The 19,024-nt window shown below is 38.4% G+C and overlaps 2 protein-coding genes across 2 annotated transcripts; one reads left to right on the plus strand and one right to left on the minus strand.

Annotated features, from left to right (window-relative positions):
* The first annotated feature begins 742 nt into the window (after nt 1–742).
* On the plus strand, nt 743–5,665 carry LOC147612286 (uncharacterized). The gene is made up of 3 exons (XM_086782875.1): nt 743–1,717; nt 1,803–2,118; nt 5,651–5,665. The coding sequence occupies exons 1-3, from the start codon at nt 1,086–1,088 to the stop codon at nt 5,663–5,665; spliced, it is 963 nt and encodes a 320-aa protein (XP_086639001.1). The 5' UTR covers nt 743–1,085.
* Nucleotides 5,666–6,313: 648 nt separating this feature from the next.
* Nucleotides 6,314–7,872, minus strand: LOC147612287 (uncharacterized). The gene is made up of 2 exons (XM_086783577.1): nt 6,813–7,872; nt 6,314–6,737 (listed from the first exon to the last, which is right to left on the minus strand). Exons 1-2 carry the CDS (start codon nt 7,839–7,841, stop codon nt 6,321–6,323), a joined length of 1,446 nt encoding a protein of 481 aa, XP_086639703.1. The 5' UTR covers nt 7,842–7,872; the 3' UTR covers nt 6,314–6,320.
* Nucleotides 7,873–19,024: the final 11,152 nt, after the last annotated feature.

Raw genomic sequence — 19,024 nt, forward strand, 5'->3', positions numbered from 1 at the left:
GTCCCGGGTACCAAGGAAAAGAGTTCCAAGGCCCCCTAGCCGGAAGTTCATGCAAAATAAAACTAGTCACACCACTTACACACCCAATATGAAATTGCCTTTTCACAGATTCAACTAGTTTCAAAACAATCCTTTAATAAAACCATAGTATCACTGATCACCATCTTCCAAATTATCCGGTTGATTCAATTTCCCATCATTCCTTCATGAGAGTATCTATGGCATCATTGGCAACTAGAACGCTCACCTCCTGTCCACTCCATTAGGGGAAGGTTGAGGTCTATGGGGGCCCTTTAAGCTGCCATATTATGTTTTTAAGTACTTTTGCTTAAGGACTCTAAGCATACTTTGACTAGGCCTGACAAGGGGATCTTTATGCATTCATTATTTGAATTTCTATTTTTTCAAATATATATTTGCTTGAGCTAAAATGGGGGTAACTTTTTGGTTTCCCCAAATTCAAAATGGCTGGAAAGCCTTCCCTCCTCTCTTCCCTCCACGTTTAGCTCCCCCCCACTTTCTCTCTCTACATTCTCTCTCTAAGATGCCCTCGTTTCTCTACCACTCTCTCTCTTCCCCTTTCTCACATTTGGGTGTGCCATGGCTCTGCATCTCTGATTAGTAAGCTTCCATAACCTCTGAACTTCCAAATGCAGATATCTCACACTCTCTCATCCTCCATGCCTCATCTTTTTATCATTTTCTGCTCTCTCTCTCTCTCTCTCTCTCTCTCTCATGTCTTTCCCCCATTGAAGTGCAGAAAATCCCTCTGTCAACCTCCATAGCTTCAAAGCTTACCATTTTCCATTCTTGCATTGTTTACCATACATATCCCCTACTTCTGTCTGCAATCTACATCTCTCTCTCTCTCTCTACTGCATTATGCTGCAAAACCTCAATCTACCATTTTCTATGCCTCTTGCCATCTTCCTTGTCCTTTCTCCTATTACCTAATCAGAAGATCTATGACCTTCTAATATTTTTTACAGCAAAACTTCATTGCACTCTCCTCAGAATACCCTATCCTCACTCTTGCATTGTGTTCTACTAGAAGGTCTTTTCAGCATTGCCTAACCCTAAAGAAAATGCCACTTGAAGATATATCTAACAGAGCCCCAAAGTTCAGGTTACATGTAGATTTGGCTGCTGAGTATGCTACAATCCGCAGCACAAAATCAAGTGGTGTGACCGATGTGCCATTGGGTACTCTTCGATCACAAGGGCGAAAATGTATTGACCTCTGGACGAATGGATTCATATACCCTATTGACCCGCTCACCAATGCTCCACCTCATTTTGTTAATATCACTACATTTCTTAGTTATGTAGGTGATGGAGCTAATGGTCTATTTGGCTACTGTAGGAGGCTTTCTTTTGTTGCAGCTCAGGAATCGCATTCAAGACTGCATTTCCGAGGCTTATGGCTTGAGTTGCAGAAGCAACACAAGAAGGACATTGATAGGCTTGAAGAAGTGGTGAACAACTTGAAAACTCAGAATCAGGAGCTCCAGCAGAACAACTTTTTGCTTAAGCAGGCCTTTGATAATGAACGGGACAAGGTGAATGCAGCCAAACAGGATGCACGAAACAAGCAACGACATCTTGCAAGCCTGAAGAAGCTTCCAGTAGGCTTTCGACAACGGAAAAGAAAGCGTCAGTCCCTAGAAACCTTGGCAATCCTAAGTGGAGCAAGAAAACGACGTGTACGAGCAACAAGGTAACTTCTATTCTTGCCATTGTTTTGCAGGCCTTTCTGTTTTGTGAAACATATTGATGTTATTTTGTATTTATGTTCCATGTAGAGATATTGCTGGGGATATGATGGGATATGAAGGTGGTGCTGAGGAATGTAGAGCAGGCATATTGAAACATGTTGTTAAGTTATCAGACATATATAAGCTGCTAGAAGATCCCACATGCAAAATATCTAAGCAAATCCGAAACAGAATTTCTGGAGAGCTGCAAAATATGGTAAGCCCCATACAGATTATGGATGCATGTGATAGTGCTGGTGTCAGTAGGAAGGGATATGAAGCCATCTACAGGGTGTTTACACTAGGTCATCGTGCTAAAGGTTTTCTTCGACCCATGCTACCAACTCCATACAGTGTAACCATGGCAAGAAAAAGTGCAAACTCAGAAATTGCGACCATGTTAGGTGGCTACCGTCATGTGGAGGATGCTCTGCCTGTATGTACTACAAAGGTATTTGAATACAACAAGTACAACAATGTCTTTATTGATTTAAGGACCCTTCAAAGAGCTATGATTTCTTATTATGGTCTAAGCATTGAGGAGTGCCAAGGTCAGGCTGTGTTTGTGTTAAAGCTTGATGAGTGTCAAATTGTAAAAGGACGAAAATTAGAAAGAGTCAGCCTAACACTTATGAACAGGGCTATGAAAGGAAATCTGGAACAGGATGATAATCTTCTTGACTGTAGTGCACAAGCCTCAAATTCCAACAAGGGAAGTCAATCTCAGGGAAAAGATTACTATGGAGTGCAATCAGAAAAGAATATATGGTGGTTGGCAGCATTTGAGCTTCCACAGGAGACAAATGATACATTGCGATGGTACCTTACCCGAACAGGCATCCCAAATGTCATATCATTGCAATCAAAAGGAGAAACTTTGCATGTGGAAGATGCAGGAACATTTACAGTTGAGTGGCACATGGCAGGTGATTTAAAGACATTGAAGTGTATGCTGGGATGCAAGCTAGGAGCAAATACTTTTTTTCCATGTATTTATTGCTGCCATTCAAAATCAGAGTATATTGATCGCGGCAAAGCTTCAGGCAAGGTTGCAGCCACCAAGACTACCAAATCTCATGCAAAGGGCAAGAAAAATGTACAACCAACTTCAATGAGTGCAACGCAAAACAAAGATCCAAAGAAACCTATGCAATGGGTTAATGGCATCATGAATTGTAATACCAATTGTCCGCCTAATCGTGATCAAGAAGATATCTCATGGAGCCCTATATTAGAGATTCCACTTTCCCGTGTTCATATTTGCACGTTTCATGCTAGGTTACGCATAATGGACAAATTACTGAAGTTATATATCAATTATGCATGGAATATGGAGCCTGAACATCTTCGCAACGAATGCATCAGTAAGCTGGAAGATGTCCTTTCAAGTGTGGGGCTTCATGGTGGTGCTGTAAAGCTGACTAAGGATACTAAAAAGTCAGGACCGGGTCAGGATAATCCAAACAAAATATGCATGGGTGGGTCCAAAGCAAGACACCTTCTCTCAAATTACGAGGGGTACAATAGTCACACAAAATATGAATTATGGAAGGCCATTTGTGAATGCACCACTTATCGTGGGAATAATGCAGAGCTTGGTCTCAAGCGGGCAAGGCTGTGGGAGTCACTTGACAAAATGATTCAATTGCTAGAAAAGGCTCCACTCGTTGCCGAGGAGATTGCAAACTTGAAGACTGCAATACATACATTTACTCAGCAAATGGTTGATGCATGGGGAGAAACACATATCACCCACTATATGGTATTTACCTTTCTATCTATTTACTGATATTAATCGCCAAATAGTAAAATTCTGATATGATCTTTGTTGCAGCACATTATATTTGCCCACGCACAGTTTTTTCTCGACGAATATGGTCCAATGGCAATTTGGAGCACCCAAGGAATGGAGCGCTCTCATTATCAAGCTAAGGCAGCATACTTTAAGAACACGCGACATGGTGGAGGTGGTAAGGAAAAAAGTAATGCCTTGCATGAGATGTTTAATTGGTTTTATCGCAGTTTGGGAGGTCGACGCCGACAGAAACCAAAAGGGCAGGTGTCATTACTACGAAGGGTTGTAAAAAATGTCAATCTGCAACGAGCAATTGCATGGCGAGCATCAAGTGCCGTGCATGGGATGCGTGAGTGGTTCGCTGCGCGGAGGCGTATGGGTCGAAAATGGGTTCCATATTAGAAAATTGTAACCTTTTTTAAGTTAGAGCTTTTTTTATTAATGTCGAGATTTTTATTATTAATAAGTTATTTTTCAAAAACTATATAAACCTGTGAAAGTGAGTTTTAAAATTACATTTTCACGTTCATTCAGTCGTGTAAGTCAATGGATGGCTAGAACTAAGCACACTGCGCGCAAAACTGAGAACCCAAACGTACCGTCTGGTGCACACAACTTAATACACGCAGTAGCCGCGGCACAGGCATTTCAACAAGTGCAAAAACGTATCAAAAAGAAGCATACAAGCATGGACAGAGAGGTAGAGACCAGACAGGAAGATGTACAGCCGGATGTGTTCTCAGGACTGGACAATATTGAGGATGTCTCCAAGCAGCCTGGAGACACCGGCTCATTTAGAGCCACGCGTACACCATTCCCCCGACCTCTCTCAGAGGCTGAGCAGCAGGAGCGTGTGCTGGAAGAGCAACAACGCCAGATTGATGAGGAGGAGCATAGAAGAAGAGAGCAACAGCAAGCCCTATTCCCTCAGCAGCTACAAGAGGAGCTAAGGGTCGCATTTGAGGAAGACCAGGAAGCACTTCTGTGTATTGAGCAAGAGCAGTTTCAACAGGCTGCTGACTTCTATGAAGCAGAGGAAATAAGCCATCGTGAAGAGCAGGATAGGCTCTTAGCACAAACACTACATGAGGAACTTGAGAGGCGTCAGCCCCCGTCTCCACCTAAAAAACAAAGAATAAAGATTCGTGTCAAGAGAAAGAAGGAACGTGCAAACAGGCAGCAAGAGGTGGAGATGGAAGATGAGGATCGACGACAAGTAGAGGAGCAAAGGGAGAGGGAAAGACTGGAGCAGGAGGAGCAAAGGGAGAGGGAAAGACTGGAGCAGGAGGTGCAAAGGGAGAGGGAAAGACGGGAACAAAGAATTCAAGAAGCACGCAGATTAAAACAAGAACAAGAAAAGAAGAAGGCAGAAGCAAGTAAGAGAAGACTAAATCTAGATCCAGCCGAGCAAGAAAGGCGAAAAAAATTTAGAAATGATAGACAACCATGGGAAGAGAGGTCGCATCCACCACCACCCCCCGTAGCCAACAAGAAGAGAAGATGGAAACCAGGGACCGTGGCTCTGCGAGAAATCAGAAAGTACCAAAAGAGCACAGACCCCATCATGGCGAAGGCCCCCTTTGCAAGAGTTGTAAAAGAAGTCATCGACAAGTACAGTGACAGGGTCACTCGGGTACAGAGTACGGCACTGGAGGCCCTCCAAGAGGCGTCAGAAACAATTTTGGTCTCTCTGTTTCAAGATTCGGTGCTGTGCCATGCTCACGCCAAAAGGGTGACCCTAAAGCCTGTTGACATGGCACTTGCACTACGTTTACGTCAAGATAAAGCGCTCCATAAGGAAGGCTTTATAGGATAGGATTAATCTTTTAGGCGGCGGCCTTTGTGCCTTTTGTAATCTCGACATTGTAATACATTTTTTTGAATCTATAAGATATTGTCAATGACTCGTTAACCAACGTATTCATTTGTTTCAACTGTTATAAAAGCAGACATTTCATTTCTTGTACTGTTGTTTGAATGAGAGAAACTGTTGATCATGTATTAAGAGCCTTAGTTAAACAGGAACAAAATTTATATTACTGATAAGGTGATTGTGAAACATTATCTTGTTATACGTGGCATTGTTGTTGGCACTGAACAGAGGATCCTTACATAGTGCAGAAACAAAATTATATTGAATTTATTTTCGGTCCGAAAAAAAGGCTTAAAGCTCAATAAGGCCTTAGAAAAGCTCAGGGACAAAAAAAAAGTTATTTGGTGCTCAAAATCACCTGGTGAAGTCTGGCATTAGATAGAACATTTTTTATAAAAGCAACAGTTTTCTTTTTTTTTATGGTTCTAGGCAGAGTAATCCTCAAAATAAAGTGCACACAATGCATTTTTTTGTGAAAAAATGATCAAAAAAAGGACTGTGCGCTACGGCGCGAATTTAAGCCTGCCCTGCATTTTGAAAGGCTGAAATTCGCGCCGTAGCGCACAGCCATTTTTTTTTAATTTTTTGACTCTATCCAAGAGTATGTGCACTTTTTTGATGAAAAATATGCTTACAAATATCAAAAAACATAAAAAATTTTGATTTTTTAAAAATTGTTCAGATTTTGTACTGCCAGATTTCGGCTGGATGTTAAGTGACATTCAAAGAACAAATATTTGATCATTATCAATGAAATTTCTTACACATTCACATGCCTGCCAAAAGTTTAGAGGGCACAGTGCTGACACATCAAATAAACAAGAGAAATGGTTCAGACTTCTTAGAAACATTACAATTAAAAAAGTATACATTTTGTATTGATTTCGTAGAAAGAAAATTACAAGTTCCTGAGAAGATTTCTGAGAGCTTCTTTAGCTTCGTCACTCTGTGTGGTTTTCTCACCTAGGCTATTAGCTATAATAATAGGATTGGTTACACCTTTGGAGATTGAAGTGGCACAGTGGCTTAGCACGTGGCCGGTGTAGTTGCCTGCAAATGTGTACATGGCTGCCTCCCTGCTAATAAGTATACATTTGTTTGCATTATTTGCTAGCCCATCTTCGGTGAGAACCCCACTTAGAGCTTTACACTTGATGAGCTCTGCTTGTGCCTCCTCAGAGTACTCTAAATGGATTACTCGAATAAATGATGGAGAGAGGCTAGGAAGGTAATGAATCAGGGAGGTGTCTCGTCCATCGGATTGCACACGAACTCCACCTCCACGTGCAGCAAACTTGTCAAAAATATAAGCTTTCTACAAGAGAAAAAAATCAGGTGTTAGTAATAACTCACTTATAAATATGAAGGCACAACTTTGATTTAAACCCACCTCAATGTCATCATCACATTGGCTAATGCGTGGGTTGCATATGTCTATACTGCTTCCACGCTGCTCAACTGATGTATCTACATGCAAGCGCTTATGTGGTTGAAATGCTTCTTGAGGGACACTTTCATACTCTGCTGCTACATTTTCTATAGCAACAAGAGCATTGGAAACAGTTGCCTCAATTGTACGTTCTGTATCATAACCTTGGAATGCTAGCGCTTTGGTAAGATCATGGTCATCAAAATCAATCTGTACACCTGCAGGCTGTTGCTCAAGTGTGTCTTCTTTGCAGAAACCAGACCCAATTGCTAATATGCTTAAGGCCTCATCCTCCCTTAACCCCAAGGATTTACAAATGTCATCAAGGAAAAGAAATTCCTTGTTATCCATGATGATGGGATTCAAAGTGGTTACATCCAACTCAGGGATCTCTTCCACAATTTCATCCCCTTCGAGGTCACGATGAGGCTCTTCATCCTCAGTTGACCCTTGTTGGAGAAGCACCAAGGCCATGGACGCTTCAGCTTCTTCTGAGAAAACCTCTTCCACCTCGCCTTTGGATTCCTTCACAAGAGCTACTTCCTTTTTCACTGCCTTTCCCTTCTTTTTTTCTGTATCCCTGGCTTCTTGCAAAAACAGTGCTAACGTCATATCCCATGAAAGGAAGGTGGTGCCTACATTACCAACCTGCAATTCATAAACGGTGTCATCATCTTCGACCCTATAATTGCTAGATGTAAGCCCTTTCAAAAATCGGTTGAGCCTGAATCGGAACGACTTGTCACCATGGTACAGATGCCTGATTAAGTCCACTGGAACCCATTTAGTGGTGGATTCAGGCAATTGCACGACATATTGTGCCACTACATCATTCATGTACTGGACCTGCTCTTGAAAAGCCTCTGCATGAAGGTCTATAGTTTTTTGCATATCGATCACCCCCTCAAAAATGGCGATGTTCTCACCTGCACCTGCTGAGAGCCCAATTTTCTCAAGTTTTGCGCGTAGCGAGTTAGAGCTTGAAGCCATGGCGGGATATTGAAGGGAAATAGAAACTGCAAGATCTTAAGAATGAAATGAGCTTTATAGAGCAAAACCTATTCTTATAAATCATTCCACTATAAAGTTTAATAAATTTATAGAACATACTTAAAAATTTTAAATTTAACAAAATTAAAATCCAAGTTGCAGTGAAATACAGAGGACATTGGGACTATGGTGCAATCAATAATTTTGTATTCAGAAGTACACCGCTACAAATTATCGCCCAAAATCACTCAAAATGTTACCTAAGTCTGCAACTTAACAGTCTTTCAAGCTAAGGACCCTAGGGGGCTCCAATGACACACAGAGTGTATGTTTCTCTGACCTTTGACGCATGGGTCGATTAGAAACAACAAACTTGAATTGGTTCCTTACATTAAAGGACATGACAATACGATCTCTCAACTGAGCAAAATTCCAATCATCATTAACTACCACTGTATGCTCCTCTCCTGGGTGAACTTCAATATGAAGTTCTACCTCCTCCCTAGCATAGAGATCAGAGTCCAAAGCCTCCCATTCACCATGCGAGCATTTCCACCTTCTAATAGGGTACACCATAGTTAGATTTTGCTTGCCTATCTGATACCTGCATCTTACCATTGACATTACCGCTGAGCACTTTATTACATCGCCCTTATGTTCTGCCACCTTGGTGGTCCAGTCGCCTTTTAGAAATGTATCTAGAGCTTCAAAGGCCCCATCTTTGCTTATCCACATTGTTGGGGTGCGATGGAACTTGCCTGCTTTGAAAATAGCAATAAACACATGTAAAGGCATGAAAAGAGATACACTTATCCTGTGGGATCCATATGCAGCCTTTAGGCTTGACTGAATGTCATGGAAAATCCTGCGCTGAAAGCTCTCCATTGTAGTGGGGTCTGGAATGGGCCATTCCGGGCTATTTAGTGCAGGAGGAGAAATTGGCTCAAGTGCTCCAAACCTTCCCCTCTGTGGCACAACATATGTTGCAGCAATGAAAAATACTCCTCTATTTGCAAGTTCGGAACTTGTTTCCCCAGCATACATAAGCCTACCTAGATCAACATGACATGTTTCGAAGGTCCCTGTAAAACATTCTAGAGGCTGCCATTCCACACATGTTGAAGGGAAAACATCTGCATACAATAGAATACATTGGAGTTCTTGATATTCACATAGTCTTCATGCAAGCATTTCTCCAAAGCAAAGAAACATTAAACAAGGACTGAAACTTACAGTTAGTTGGGAACCGTGGTGAGTTCTCATCTTCAAGATGTATTTGGCTTGAGGTGTAAACATGTTGCACCTTTGCAAGCCGCTTTCCATCCTTGTTGCAAACTTTGAATTCTAAGATCCTTCCTTTCCAGTGATGGCTTGTGGAAACCATGTGCCTTCGAGGAACCTTGTGTGCACCCCTCAAACTGGGCTGCATTGTTATCCACATGAACCGCTTAAAAACGGTAGGAATCCAATAACCTTCATCATCCTGTACTGTGGAAATAGCCATGGACTCGATAGTGGATGATGGCCTGCGTACACACTGAAGAGCCATAGATGGCCCAAATGAAAAGAAAGTGAATGTTAAGAATATGGCAAAAAAGCAAATACCTGCTCAGAGACAGAGAGAGAGAGAGCTAGCTAAAGCTTCAAAGAAGTTTGCTGCAAATCCATACACACACACACAATACACACACACACACACACATGCACACACACACAGAAAGCTAAACCTTCAAAAGAAAGCAAATGAGAGATTGCATTAGGTGCCTGCATGCAGAGAGAGAGAGAGAGAGAGAGAGAGAGAGAGAGAGAGTCTGATAACAGAGCTTCCTCTAGAGAGAGAGAGAAGGGCTGATAACAGAGCTTCCTCTGAGTAGCTGGTAGCAAAGAGCTTTCCTCAAAAGAAAGCTAATGAGAGATTGCATTAGGTGCCTGCTTGCACACAGAGAGAGAGAGACCTAGAGATAGAGTCTGATAACAGAGCTTCCTCTAGAGAGAGAAAGAGGCTGATAACAGAGCTTTCTCTGAGTAGGTGGTAGCAAAGAGCTTTCCTCAAGTTGGGGATGAAGATAGGGCTGCAAGTGAGGGTGTAGTGAGTGGTAGATGGGGAAAGTGGGTTAGTCTAAAAGGGAGGAGAGAGAAACACGCCCCTACTTTTGGAGGGAAGAGGGAAGTGAGGGGGGGTAACTTTTTGAAACTTTTCCTTTAAAACAATATTTAAAAAAAAGATATTGAAGATTTTCTTTGCTGGCAGATCTGAAAAAGGCAAGATTCCACCTTTGACCACAAGATTTAGGGTCTTAATCAACCCAACGTTTTTGTACACATGTATTTTTCCTATTGGCCTTCACACTAATCATCTCCTTAATCTCATGGCAGCTTAAAGGGCCCCCATAGACCTCAACCTTCCCCTAATGCAGGGGCCGTTTCAATAGTTCCTAGCCCATAATACTCGGCAATATAATCACTTATCAAGATGGACTCTCGTTGAAGATCAGCAAGATCAACCAACAGATCCATATAAAGAGCCATGGACTCATCCGTTGTTGAGGACCAGCAAGGTCAGTCAACCAGATCCATGCCCGGTTTCAGAAAACAACTCTTACTCCTTGTTCCAATATCTTCCTCGATGCACGCGTGGGTATCCTGGGTGACCCAGAGCCCGAGCACCGTATGGTCAGCACCCTCTAGGATCCTTCGCAGGTGACCTAGCGCTTCTTATCCCATCACATATACTTCTTACCTCATCCCATACACATCCTATCACTTCTTAACTCATCTTATCACATCCTAACTCATCTCTTATGCATACCTCTATGCATGAAATTCAATTATGCTAAAAGTAACTCTTTTATAATAAAATATTAATCTCTTATGCATACCTCTATACATGAATTTCAATTATGCTAAAAGTAACTCTTTTATAATAAAGTATTCATCTCTTATGCATACCTCTATGCATGAATTTCAATTATGCTAAAAGTAACTCTTTTATAATAAAATATTCATCTCTTATGCATACCTCTATGCATGAAAATCAATTATGCTAAAAGTAACTCTTTTATAATAAAATATTCATCTCTTATGCATACCTCTATGCATGAATTTCAATTATGCTAAAAGTAACTCTTTTATAATAAAATATTCATCTCTTATGCATACCTCTATGCATGAAAATCAATTATGCTAAAAGTAACTCTTTTATAATAAAATATTCATCTTTTATGCATACCTCTATGCATAAAATTCAATTATGTTAAAAGTAACACTTTTATAATAATATATTTATCTTCTATGCATAATATGAAAATTTACTTTTCCCATGATTACTATGAAATTCTTTCAATTAATCTAGGATGATAATTCCTAGAATATGGTAGGAAATCCTCTTTTCATGCTTTGAAATGAAATTATTTTATGTGTAAATTTTTATAAAATTTTACCATAGCTCCGCTACTATAACTAATAAATCTCAATTATTTTAAAAGATAGGTTATCTTTAAGGGAATGATTAGAATGATCCCTAATTGGATCATTAACCCTTAATGGATTAAATCAACATTATCATAAACTAAAAGCATAGATAAAAAAAACTATTAATTTATTCTCAAGCATAGATTAATCTTGGATTAAGAAAAAGATTTATGAAAAGCTTCATTTGGATTGAGAATGGGTCATGAGTATGACCATTTCTTAAGTGAGAGAGAGAAAAAACCATTAGAATTAAACATAAATGAAAATTTATGTAATTCTTTACTATCATTAATTAATTAACTTCAATAGCATTTCAAAAACCATACCAATTAAGCTTCTCAAGCTTAAGAGGGGTTGAGAAGAGAGAAACATTGAGAAATTATAGAAAAGATCAAAATTCACCATACTTACCTTAAAATTTGCTTGATTCTTTGTTCACGGTAGAGGCCCCCAACCAATCAATTGGTTTAGTATGTTGATGGAGCCACCAATGGGGATTGAAGAAAGAGAGAAGTGTCAAAAACTAGTGAATTATTAAAGAATTCACAGTTCTTGGCTTAGGTGGAGTAGAGTAACAAAGCACAAGACACTATATTTTTTTTAACAAGGGAAGGCTTCTATTTATAGGAAAAATTGAGCTCCTAACCAAACAAACTGATTCTAGAATTTTCCAAGTCAGTTTGGTCACTTTTTGACCATTTTTAGGTCGGTTAAGCTAACTTTTTGAAACTAGACTTGAATGAGGAGAGAGGAGATATGAAATATCTCAATTTTTATGAGTTTAAAACTCATTCAAGCATGTGAAATATGCACCTCCTTTAAAGAATTCCCCTTCCTTATATATGTGTCAAAATGGAATCATTATACCCAAAATATCTCATATTTTTAATATTGTTCATAGTTTTTTACTAATAAACCTTGTACATTTTCAACTCTTCATCTTGTGTGAACATTTACTCATTTTTGGATACCCAAAATATCTCATATTTTTAATATTGCTCATAGTTTTTTACTAATAAACCTTGTACATTTTCAACTCTTCATCTTATGTGAGCATTTACTCCTTTTTGGATACCCAAAATATCTCATATTTTTAATATTGCTCATAGTTTTTTACTAATAAACCTTGTACATTTTCAACTCTTCATCTTATGTGAGCATTTACTCATTTTTGGATACCCAAAATATCTCATATTTTTAATATTGCTCATAGTTTTTTACTAATAAGCCTTGTACATTTTCAACTCTTCATCTTATGTGAGCATTTACTCATTTTTGGATATCTTCTTTTACAATTTGGATTTATCTCCTTCCTACACATGGATTGATGCTATTGGCCCATAAGAACCTTAATTTGACCATAATCCAAAAATTTCTGAAAATCTAGACCCTTAGGCTAAGGTTCTTTATACCTATTTCCAATTAATTCCAATTGCACATTGGAAAGTTCTTTTTGAATTTCTGTTTCAGGGGAATTCATTTTAATAAGATGAGATATTTTTCTATCCAAAAATATTCAAAATCTGAATATTCTCTCTCTAGAATATTTTCTCTCTCTAGGTTAAAACAGTTAGAAACAAGGTCTTTATATTTGTGAAGAGAGATTGATTACAGGGGAAGATACTAGACATCAAAAGGGGGTTGGGGGAGGAATCTTACATTCTACTCCACTTAAAAAACGTGAGATGTCCTCATCTCGCAACTTGGGATAATTTCGCAAGATGCACGAATAAAGATTAACCACCAAGGAAAGTCTCAAAGAGAGTAAGATTCAAGACAAGAACAAGATTTCAACTTTATTCATTCTTGGAACATATACAGTAAAGATAGAAGAACTCTTTACACTTCCATAAGCCCGTCCATCATATGATCACAAAAGCAGCACTCACAAGCTACACACGTATAAGGTAATTCATCTATGGGAATAATTCTGTTGGTTATTGCCGCACCTATCTCAGTGGTATGAGGTGATCTAACAAAAGGACCTCTGAGAGGCAAGCCAAAAACGGGGTAAAGGCATATCTTCTGATGAGGAAGAAAACATGCCAGTAAGAAGACCCGCTCAGAAAACCCAAGATGCCTTGATCTCATGACGCAGTAGTATCGGGGACCCAAACCCAAAGCTTCAATAACCATGGCCAAGCGGACATTATTACGAAAGTGCTGCTGACCCCAGGGTGTTACCCTAGTTATGTCTTGATAGGTCCGCCATTTGGTCTGAGCTACAGAAGTTCCCAAGTGAGGGAAAAGTGAGAGCTCATACTGTTCTATAAAATCCTTCTTCACAGACTCGCTTGCGTCTTGAAGGTGAGAAATCATCATGGATAAAACTAATTCTTGTTGCCAAGCCATGAAGGAGATTAAGAAGAAAGGAGATCGATGGAAGTAAGATTACTGTGAGCGACAAGTAAAAGTTACGATTTATATAAAGGAAGGAGCTCGCGTAACTTAGAAGCCAACGGTAGCTTGCCCCACTGAAGTTTTACCGTCTTTTCATGATTTGGGTTTGGCACATTTTTCTATAGAAGGCTTTAAGAATTTTGAGATGAGGAGATAAAAGAAGTTCGTAGGCTAAGTTACCTACTTTCTTTGAATTCAGATAAGGCTCACAATATCTGGGGGATAACTTCTTAAACTCCCCAATAGATAAAGAACTTCTTTTGGGCCATACTTGAATGAAGACCAAAACCTTGGTATCCAAAACACCGATTTTTACTTCTGAACTCATTGTTCTGAATCCTTAAAACAGGTGGAACTCCTGAGAAGTATTCTAGGGAAAGGGTCTTCCTTTTTAAACAGAATCTTTCTTTTATTTTAGAGAGGGAATAATTATAAGATCAAAAAGGGAGATTCTTACTCCTGTATACCTCGAAGGCTGGGGAGGAATCTTACATTCTAACCCACTTAAAAAAGTGCGAGATGTCCTCATATCGCAAGGTAGAGGACAACTCTTTTTCTTAAGATCCAATTTTATTCTGGGGTTCCTTATATTCTGGTCAACCCAACAGAATACTGGGATAAATATCCCTTATATAGAACTCATAATTAAATAACAATTCATTCAGATCTTATCATTCATATCTTTAACATGATAATGGTCCATTAGACCGAAAAATTTCCTTTTGAACATTTCTCCACGGGAATTTCAGTCAAGCAAGTTCTCAATTTGTCATCCCTTAACTTGATCTACCGATCAAGTGTTAACAGTAACAATTTGACAACACAACCCACTAATCTCATAGTGATTTGCTGAATTCATTATCATCATTCTAGTTATGAATATCATCACAGGGACTCGTCCCATTCCTCCTCATTGTGGTTTCATTATATTTCAACTAAATTTCAGAAATCATCATTTTTCAATCAGAATTTTCAATCAGAATCCAAATCAATTCATCAATTCTCAAACATAATTAAAAATCATATCAACCACATTCGAAATCATTATCTGGATAGCATTAACGCTTATAATTTCAAGTCTTAGATTTACTCGTATATACTGTCAGTAAAGAGCTGCAGTTATACTCTCGGTATATACGATAGTCACGGCCCTTGGAATTATAAGGTAAATACCATCATGTCTAGGCCTCAAGCAAGTCAGGGATTCTATATAATTGCGGTACTTCCATCTGAAGACCCAATTACCAAATTACGAATTTCAGTTTGAATATCAAATTGTATGAATTATATCACACAATTACAACCTTTTTGTGCTTCTTGATAAATTTTGGATATCTTTGGCTTCTCAGTTGATCTTTATTTCAATTTGCTCTGATACCAACTATGAGATCCCCCTGTTCCCACCGAGCAACGGATTCAGGATACTGGCAGCGGAAGTAGCACTTCTCGTGCGGGACAGGGGTCCCACATTCGAGGCCTCAACCACTGATATCCGGATAAGAGACTAATCCGTCGGTTATTCCAAAACCGAACCCGGAAAAACTTCCTTTACCGGAAAGCACGGGTGATTCCACCATGAAAACTTTTACTCTAACGTAGTCAAACCCTTACTGATCAAACAGATCCGACTGCATCTATAAAGATACTTGGTCAGATCAAGGAAGAAACATGCACTTGGATCATTGGAATCAACGCTTTTTTCCCCATCAAGAGGCACAGCCGTTGATTCCTATCCATAGAACAATTACTATCCGGGATTTGCTTTATCTATCGTAGTAACAGAATTTGATCTCGATTTACGGATCCATCAGTCGAGCCTAACCCCATCCAGTCCCATGGGTTAGTCAACCGCCCAACCACTGTAGTGATGGGATCCAATTAAGAATTTGGTTAGGTTTTGTCCCGGGTACCAAGGAAAAGAGTTCCAAGGTCCCCTAGCCAGAAGTTCATGCAAAATAAAACTAGTCACACCACTTACACACCCAATATGAAATTGCCTTTTCACAGATTCAACTAGTTTTAAAATAATCCTTTAATAAAACCATAGTATCACTGATCACCATCTTCCAAATTATCCAGTTGATTCAATTTACCATCATTCCTTCATCAGAGTATCTATGGCATCATTGGCAACTAGAACGCTCACCTCCTGTCCACTCAGGGGCCGTTTCAATAGTTTCTAGCCCATAATACTCGGCAATATAATCACTTATCAAGATGGACTCTCGTTGAAGATCAGCAAGATCAACCAACAGATCCATATAAAGAGCCATGGACTCATCCGTTGAGGACCAGCAAGGTCAATCAACCAGATCCATGCTCGGTTTCAGAAAACAACTCTTACTCCTTATTCCAATATCTTCCTCGACACACGCGTGGGTATCCTCGGTGACCCAGAGCCCGAGCACCGTATGGTCAGCACCCTCTAGGATCCTTCGCAGGTGACCTAGCGCTTCACTCATAGGCCGCTTCCTTGACCCCTCATCCACCGTACCAGAAGCTCACCATTTTAATCGCACCGAGGCTAGTCAAGACCTCGACCGACCTTGCTAGGCGAGACGTCCTCCATTGACTCTCCGTCTCAGCAGTTGTAACTTTATCAGTTAGGTCTCCACGACCTTAATCACAAGATGGTCATTTACAAACAGCATTTACAATAGTCACAAAATACAGTTTCTATATTAACTCTCATTTTTCCACATTATCCCTCATCAATCCACATTGCTTATTCCACATTCCAATTATATGTGTACTCATCCCATCACATCATTTTCCATCTCATCACTTCAGATTCCTTCACATCACATATCATATACTCACATCCATACATATATTCACATCCACATCCATACATCCACATCTACATCCATGCATCTATTTTCACATCCACATCTACATGCACATTCATGCATCCTCATCCATACATCCACATCTACATGCTCATTCACATCCATACATCCACATCTATATGCTTACATTCACATCTACATGCATGCATCCACATCCCATCCATGCATCTACATCGACATCCTCATTTACATCCATACATCCACATTCACACTCACATCTACATGCATACATCCATACATACACATCCACATTTACATCCATATTCTCACCCTATCACAACCCATATACATCTTATCCCATCACATATACTTCTTACCTCATCCCATACACATCCTATCACGTCTTAACTCATCTTATCACATCCTAACTCATCTCTTATGCATACCTCTATGCATGAATTTCAATTATGCTAAAAGTAACTCTTTTATAATAAAATATTCATCTCTTATGCATACCTCTATGCATGAATTTCAATTATGCTAAAAGTAACTCTTTTATAATAAAATATTCATCTCTTATGCATACCTCTATGCATGAAAATCAATTATGCTAAAAGTAACTCTTTTATAATAAAATATTCATCTTTTATGCATACCTCTATGCATAAAATTCAATTATGTTAAAAGTAACACTTTTATAATAATATATTTATCTTTTATGCATAATATAAAAATTTAATTTTCCCATGATTACTATGAAATTCTTTCAATTAATCTAGGATGATAATTCCTAGAATATGGTAGGAAATCCTTATTTCATGCTTTGAAATGAAATTATTTTATGTGTAAATTTTTATAAATTTTTGCCATAGCTCCGCTACTATAACTAATAAATCTCAATTATTTAAAAGATAGGTTATCTTTAAGGGAATGATTAGAATGATCCCTGATTGGATCATTAACCCTTAATGGATTAAATCAAAATTATCACAAACTAAAAGCATAGATAAAAAAAACTATTAATTTATTCTCAAGCATAGATTAATCTTGGATTAAGAAAAAGATTTATGAAAAGCTTCATTTGGATTGAGAATGGGTCATGAGTATGACCATTTCTTAAGTGAGAGAGAGAAAAAACCATTAGAATTAAACATAAATAAAAATTTATGTAATTCTTTACTATCATTAATTAATTAACTTCAATAGCATTTCAAAAACCATACCAATTAAGCTTCTCAAGCTTGAGAGGGGTTGAGAAGAGAGAAACATTGAGAAATTATAGAAAAGATTAAAATTCACCATACTTACCTTACAATTTGCTTGATTCTTTGTTCACGGTAGAGGCCCCCAACCAATCAATTGGTTTAGTATGTTGATGGAGCCACCAATGGGGATTGAAGAAAGAGAGGTGTCAAAAACTAGTGAATTATTAAAGAATTCACAGTTCTTGGCTTAGGTGGAGTAGAGTAACAAAGCATAAGACACTATATTTTTTTCAACAAGAGAAGGCTTCTATTTATAGGAAAAATTGAGCTCCTAACCAAACAAACTGATTCTAGAATTTTCCAAGTCAGTTTGGTCACTTTTTGACCATTTTTAGGTCGATTAAGCTAACTTTTTGGAACTAGACTTGAATGAGGAGAGAGGAGAGATGAAATATCTCAATTTTTATGAGTTTAAAACTCATTCAAGCATGTGAAATATGCACCTCCTTTAAAGAATTCCCCTTCCTTACATATGTGTCAAAATGGAATCATTATACCCAAAATATCTCATATTTTTAATATTGTTCATAGTTTTTTACTAATAAACCTTGTACATTTTCAACTCTTCATCTTGTGTGAACATTTACTCATTTTTGGATACGCAAAATATCTCATATTTTTAATATTGCTCATAGTTTTTTACTAATAAACCTTGTACATTTTCAACTCTTCATCTTATGTGAGCATTTACTCCTTTTTGGATACCCAAAATATCTCATATTTTTAATATTGCTCATAGTTTTTTACTAATAAACCTTGTACATTTTCAACTCTTCATCTTATGTGAGCATTTACTCATTTTTGGATACCCAAAATATCTCATATTTTTAATATTGCTCATAGTTTTTTACTAATAAGCCTTGTACATTTTCAACTCTTCATCTTATGTGAGCATTTACTCATTTTTGGGTATCTTCTTTTACAATTTGGATTTATCTCCTTCCTACACATGGATTGATGCTATTGGCCCATAAGAATCTTAATTGGACCATAATCCAAAAATTTCTGAAAATCTAGACCCTTAGGCTAAGGTTCTTTATACCTATTTCCAATTAATTCCAATTGCACATTGGAAAGTTCTTTTTGAATTTCTGTTTCAGGGGAATTCATTTTAATAAGATGAGATATTTTTCTATCCAAAAATATTCAAAATCTGAATATTCTCTCTCTAGAATATTTTCTCTCTCTAGGTTAAAACAGTTAGAAACAAGGTCTTTATATTTGTGAAGAGGGATTGATTACAAGGGAAGATACTAGA

This window comes from Cibotium barometz, chromosome 45 (genome assembly GCF_041138505.1).
Source record: "Cibotium barometz isolate CiBa-2024 chromosome 45, ASM4113850v1, whole genome shotgun sequence".
NCBI lineage: Eukaryota > Viridiplantae > Streptophyta > Polypodiopsida > Cyatheales > Cibotiaceae > Cibotium > Cibotium barometz.